Source organism: Monopterus albus, unplaced genomic scaffold (assembly GCF_001952655.1).
Source record: "Monopterus albus unplaced genomic scaffold, M_albus_1.0 scaffold292.1, whole genome shotgun sequence".
Taxonomy (NCBI): domain Eukaryota; kingdom Metazoa; phylum Chordata; class Actinopteri; order Synbranchiformes; family Synbranchidae; genus Monopterus; species Monopterus albus.
The window spans coordinates 1,450,083-1,456,626 of record NW_018128172.1 but is presented as its reverse complement, the minus strand read 5'-3'; the positions used below and the strand labels follow the sequence as shown (position 1 = coordinate 1,456,626).

The following is a 6,544-nucleotide window of genomic DNA, read 5'->3' as shown; positions in this document are numbered from 1 at the left end:
GGCCATGGCCATATTGGCAGCGCTTCACTCCGCGTGCTAGGTCTGACCCAAAAGAGGCCAAAGAGGCGGAGTGTGATGGGAGCTCTCTAAACAGCTAGCGGCTAGCCACCTATGGCAGGGCCTTCCCGCCTGGCACTCAAAGTGGCCACGCCCTTAAGACTAACTTTTAATCTCAATATAATTTAAAGGGAAGAATATATATAAAGATTCATCCCTTTTATAATTGTTATGAAAGGGGAAATTAGCTATAGAGACCAAAACCGTTTCTTGTACCAGGCTGTAAACATGTATATTTCTGCTGTAAAGTTGGGCATTGGGGACTGACTCCCTTACGGTGCCAGCCTCTAGTGGCCGTTTGAAGAACTGCAGGCTTTGGCACTTCCACGTTGGCTTCCTCCCTCAGCCTGAGGCTGCAGCTTGGTCCTGACAACCCTGAGAACAGTTTGTGAACACAGCCTGTATATTATCTGTGGTGTTTTAAACTAAATCAAAAGCTTGAGTTTTAATAAACAGCTGATTAGTTGGATCATAATCTGCTCTGTTGAGAATTCTGATGGCTCATTTTTGTATTAAAATAACAGACTGACTTTTGTTTTTCAGCTGCTTCCCCAGATCTCTACACAATATAACATGTATGGAAGTGAACAATACAACAGATGTAATGACTCAAAATGTCTAGTTTTATATAATATTGCAACCGATTTTGCCATTTTAGTTTTAACATGATTTATGTTTCCAACAGATCTGTTATAAGCTCCATAAATTTACTTTCTCCTTCAGTTTCTCTTATCATAATTTAAATTACCTTTACCAAACCAAACATTTTTTTTACTTCAATTGAATGACAATTTATTGGTATCCAACACAGAGTACAGAGAAGCCTCAGCCACCCACAAGTCTGCGCTCTCCTCTCCATCGATCCAGGTGTGCTCACGTGCACTTGACTTTTTCCTCTCGTCATATGTGACAGACCATTTAACAGCCATGTAGCGAGAGGGTCCTGTTTCCCCAGCAACCAAACAAACGGAGACGAGTGCTTCCTCTCGCTGCTGGCTACGCATGACGCTTTGGATAAACACTGGGCGAATACTGGAAACTTTCACTCTCACATTCTCACTCACATGCTCTCTCTCTGCTTTTTTCCAGGTTACTTTCAGAGGACAAAACCATCTTTGGGAAAAGGCAACCAGGGTGCAACAAGACATGCACGTGTATCAGTTAATGGAAGAAAATGCTACTGGGGACGCCCCCTCCTTTTCTGTGCTTTACGGTTCCAGGGAACATTTTTAGACTGTTTGCTGGCACTGAAGGGTTATGTCATTACAGAGTATTTAGATAAGTGAAAGGCCAGATGCAGCAGCTGTTTACATCTGTTACTGTTCAGATCCTGTTAATGGCCGAGCCTGATGTGTCTCAGCATGCTGAGTTATGGAAGTTAAATTAAGAAAGGCAAAACTGTGAGGCGCTGTAATAGCTCAGGCATGACCTCAAACCGCTGTTTGTGATCAGATTAAGTGCTTGAGGAAGGTGGGAGGTCCAAACTGACCAGCGCAGATGTCAGAGATGACAGCGTCATAAAAGTGTCTGGGACTCACAGGTCGTAGTGTTGATTCCACTTGGGGTCAAGTGTGTTCCTCACAGTGTCTGTAGAGTGGCACTGCCCTGAACCGTCCACAACCACCTTGGCAAAGGGATCAGGGAGGCCTGCAACGAGAGCGGGAAACACAGCGACACTACACTCATGAATAAGTAGCAGACAACAGTTCAACAGGACACATGGTAGCTGACAACTAAATACAACTGGCACTGATGCCACCTGGGACTGATCAAGCCTCGTCGCAGGTTGCTCACTGTTTTGTATTTAGGAAGGCACAGAATGATTTCTTCTCGGTACATGAACACCACAAGATCATTAATCAACGGGTTAATCAGTCACACACAAGTTAATCAATTCCAAGTTTGGTGAGTGACTATTTTAGTCATTTATCAGGAAAGATTTACATGTTTTGTACCATTTTTAAGTAAAAAGGAATTTCAGTCACAATTTGATGCTTCATTTGTCATATACGACAGTAACGTGAATATCTTTAGGTTCTGGTGAGACTAAACTAAACATTTAAAGAGGTGACCTTGGACTGTGGCAAATCACAAGTCAACGTTTTTAAAAATTTTACAGATTAATTAAAGAATTAACTGTCAGATTAATTGTTAATGAAAATAAAGTTAGTTGCAGCTCTAGGAGGTTGTGACACACAGTATGTGCATTGTGTAGAACGGCTTGGCTTCCTGTTTTAGACAGTTTCTGATCATTTTTAAAGGACAGTTATTTCAGAGATGTTACACACTAAATGAACTGATAATCCAGGTCTGTAACTGGTAGCTGGGACCTGTGTGTGACATTCAAATAATGTCAATGTGGCTGAAGCATGCACAGTAACAATCAGTTGTGCACAATGACAAACACCAAGAAGCACCATATGGAGTTAGTTTGCCAATAAAGACAGACATATGTAGTTGGTGGTTTCAGTGCTGCTCTGCACCAACCCCCAGAGTGGATGTTTGCTCAGTTCCTGGGCGTTGGAATGGCAGAAATGGGCGCCACAGAAACCGCCTGAGTGAGCAGATTAAATAATTAGGTCCTAGTTTATTGTCGACAGCCATCAGCTCAAAGCGGCCTGCAACACTCGGCTTCAAGAAGCCTTCACAGTACACGAATCGTTTAGCCACCGACCCTCTGTAATATAGTGATAACAGTAAGGTCTAGACCCTACTTTGTAAAGTGTCCTGAGATAACTTTTGTTGTGATTTGGTGCTATACAAATAAAATTGATTTGATTTAAACCAGAAAGAAAACAAAACAGGCTGTGAAAGGCAAATATAGATTCATTATAAACAGTGTGACTGGCAGATACTTACGGAAGAAGTCCTTCTTCACAAGGTTTTTGGCGCAGAGGACTAAAAAGAGAAAGAGTCCAGAGTTAATTTAACACAAACAGTAAATTCAAAAACAGTAAAGCAGCATTATAGGGTTAACAATCCTGCTGACAAGCAGAAGAGACATCTGAAAGTACTCATTTACTTTAAGGGTCTATTTGAGAACAATACGTAAGTGGCAGGAATGTACATGGGCAGGCAGCAGGAAATGATTTGTCTAGTTCCAGACTCAAGCAGGTAAACACTGCTGAGCACAACTTCAAGTAAACCGTCAACACAAACCGTCTCTTACCCACAATCAGTTGTGTTTTTACAGCACAGAAAGCCTCCGGGGTGTGTCACAATGTCAGGAGAAGCAGCTCCTCAGCTGCAGCTTTAAAGTTGAAGCTTTATAGCAATTAATAGCTATTGTGTTTTTACAATAGAAACAAATCCAAAACATGTCACTCTGTTTTCTACAGTGAAACACTGAGAGGAGTGGTTGTCTCTTTCTTTCTCTCTCAAAGCAGCCACCTGCAGCAGGAAGGCTGGTCCTGTCCATCTACTCTGAGAGCCATGCAGGACGCTGCCGAGACGAGTCCGAGACGTGTACACCCTCCTCCCGTGCACGTGTGCAAAGAGGAGGAAGCTCGGTGACCACCTGGGCATGTGGACTAATGAGCTACAGAGCATGACTCAGACATACAAGTAGTTTTGGCTCAGCTTCTGTCTGCGATAAGGTTTTCTAAGGAACAGACATTAATTGGTCTGGATGCTGTTGTGGCTGATTCACTGGCGAGACAACAGTCAGTGTAGCTGGAGCGTATGGTTTCATAAAAACATTACAGTCACCAGGAGGGAACAGAGCTGTCCAAACACTGAAGCCTCTGAGTCAGAGAGCGTGATGCAGCTTAGTCCTCTTCCATTGAAAAATGTCTTGTGCATGTTGTTACTACACTTGAATGTTTGACCTTCACTGTGCGGGAAGGCTGTTTTTACAGCCCGTGCTTACTCCACGTGCACAAGCACAGGAGTGTAAGGTGTGCAGACCCTGTACTGCCAGGCTTCCAACATGCAACTTACAAAGTGTGATGTGTTCACATCAAATCTCCAGGGCAACTGTGTAAGAATATGCATTGAATATTATTATGGGTTGTGGTTGGACAAAAGACAACACCTGAAGACATCACCTTGGGCTGCTGGAAATTATAACAAGTCAAAACTATTAATTGATAAATTGATAATGAAAGTAATCATTAGCTGCAGTCCTATATAATGCATTTACAGTATTACCTTCCCAGACTCCAGGTGAAGAGTGAAGGCATTTGTTGCACGGGACATATATTCAACCATTTGTCACATTTAGTAATCGCTCGTCTATTGATTTTCTTGAATAACTTTCAAGGTAATAATGATATCTGTGCGATTCCAAATGCCAGAGGGAGGTTTTCATGGCTAAGGAATCATGGTATGAGGGTCACACTGTCACGGGAATATTGGTTTTAGGTGTAGTGGCCTTACAGGGAACCTGAGCTGCCCTGCTGTCTAGTTTGGGAATAGATCAATGCACCATTGTTCCGCTGTTTAAGAAGCCAATAATTTACCACAAAGTGAACACATCCACGATACTGCCCATGACATACAGTCCTAGTTTTGTTCATACAATAGCTGACTGATCTAAAGATGACAGCTGCAGGTTGTAGCACCAAAACAATCTGTCTATTAATCGACTGACAGAAAAATAACTGGCAACTCATTTAATAATCCATTAATAGGTCATTTCTCAAGCAATAAAGCCAAACTTTCTCATCAGCTTGAGCTTCTCAAATGTGGCAATTTGCTGCTGTTCTTGTCTGGTATGAGCGCCGACCCAATCTCTTTGGGTTCAGGGCTGTTTGAACCAAACAAGAGATGTCACCTTGGACTATTTTTAATTAATCAAGTAATGAACTAAATAAGAGGCAGTTTAATTAATCTGAATTGTTAGTGGGTTGGATGTGCCTTTCCTCTGGCCTGACTTACTCCTTCAAATGCAGGTGAGAGTGCTCAGACTTTGCTAACACAAATAGACAAAGACACACCCATAGTGGGAGACTTATGCCATTTGTTTCATGCCACAAATACTGAAACAAAGATCATGTCACACATCAATCTGAAAAAGTGAGGAGCCGTGCCAACAAATTTAAATACACACATCACCAGGTTCACACACAAACATCTACATACACACAGTGTTTGCAGATGCACACGACACACACACACAGGATTTATGCCCTCCTGGGGGCAGGGGAGGGCAGAACATGCTCGACAGATGAGGAAGAATTTCTTCCCGCAAATATCCCTGGGAATGTGTTGCGTTCCAGTGAAACCCACCTCATTTCCAAAACATCTGGTACACATCGCTGTCGGGAGCTTTTTCCTGAACACACAGGCAAGCATGTGCTCACACACAAGGGCCTCCGAAATATCTCATTCTCCACTCCAAATCCAGTGAGCTAATTAATTATTAACAGTCACAGTCGCATAAATGTGTGTGTGCCAGGTGGATGCTCGGAGGCTTTGAGGGAAGTGGAAAAGATGGAGTAAGGTAACAGGTGACAGTTCTCTTTCCACATTGCTGCTGCCTACATGTAAATAACGTGAAAACGAGCCTGACAGTGACAGGATGGCTTATCCAGAAATAAAATACCAAACACTGCTCCCTGTGTCTAGATGCCACAGTGTAATTAATCCACATGGGGTAAAGAGAATGAACAGTGAGCAACTGAGAAATTCTACTCTCAAGCAAATTCAGGCAGTGGCAACAAAACCTGCAGGTTAAGTCATGGTTCAGCATCAGCCAGCTCAGCTTAAACATCATATACTGTAGGCTCCTTATAAAAACGTGCAGGGGACTGAATTATGGCTGAAAAAAAAAATGGAGCGAAAACCGCTGGAATGGTCGATGTAGGGATGCAATGGTGACAGGGAAGCTGAGACTGCAGAGAAAGGCATGTCAATGAAATCCAACCATCACAATACAGTTCTTATTATACACCAACCAAACAGTCATTACGAAATGTGATGATGGTGGACATAAACTTAACTTACACCTACTCTACCTACTGTCTTTTCAGCCCAGAGGGTCTAGTGAGACTCAGAACAAACTGACCACATAAACCAGTCTTTGTCCCTCCCATCATGTCCTGTTTCCTTAAGGTGCAACATAAACTACAGATGCCTGGTTGGGACAAACTGTACAAACTGCAGCCTCTGAAGCTAGCGTTAGCTGGCTAACTGTAAACACATCAGTCCAGTAGAAGCTCTGGCTACTGCTGATGTGACACAAAGCACTGATGTTACACAAAGCTCCAATTAGTCTCAAATTAAAACCATATTAATTCAATACAAAGGTAAAATCCTGACCATGCTAGGTGGCTAATGCTACCAAAACAAACAGGTTAGCTTTAGATGCTAACACATCCAGAAGGAAGAAGGCCACATCTGGATCCAGTCTGAGTCCTCTGGCTGCTTTTAACCCTCTCCATGTCAAACAGCCAAACCCATGTTAACCCTGGTTGTTGCTCTTTCTTTGTCCCACTCTCTCTGTGCTAAAGACGCCACCTCTTCACTCTGACAGCTGCTGGTTCAG

The 6,544-nt window shown here is 42.9% G+C and overlaps 1 protein-coding gene across 2 annotated transcripts in view; it reads right to left on the bottom strand.

Annotated features, from left to right (window-relative positions):
- Positions 1 to 6,544, bottom strand: part of LOC109973501 (E3 ubiquitin-protein ligase SMURF2-like) — a 37,428-nt gene that overhangs the window by 12,498 nt on the left and 18,386 nt on the right. For both annotated transcript variants that reach the window (XM_020623152.1, XM_020623153.1), the window contains exons 2-3: positions 2,917 to 2,955; positions 1,596 to 1,704 (exon numbers count right to left, since the gene is read on the bottom strand). In XM_020623152.1, coding sequence (XP_020478808.1) covers positions 1,596 to 1,704; positions 2,917 to 2,955 — 148 coding nt within the window. The remainder of the gene's footprint in view (positions 1 to 1,595; positions 1,705 to 2,916; positions 2,956 to 6,544) is intronic.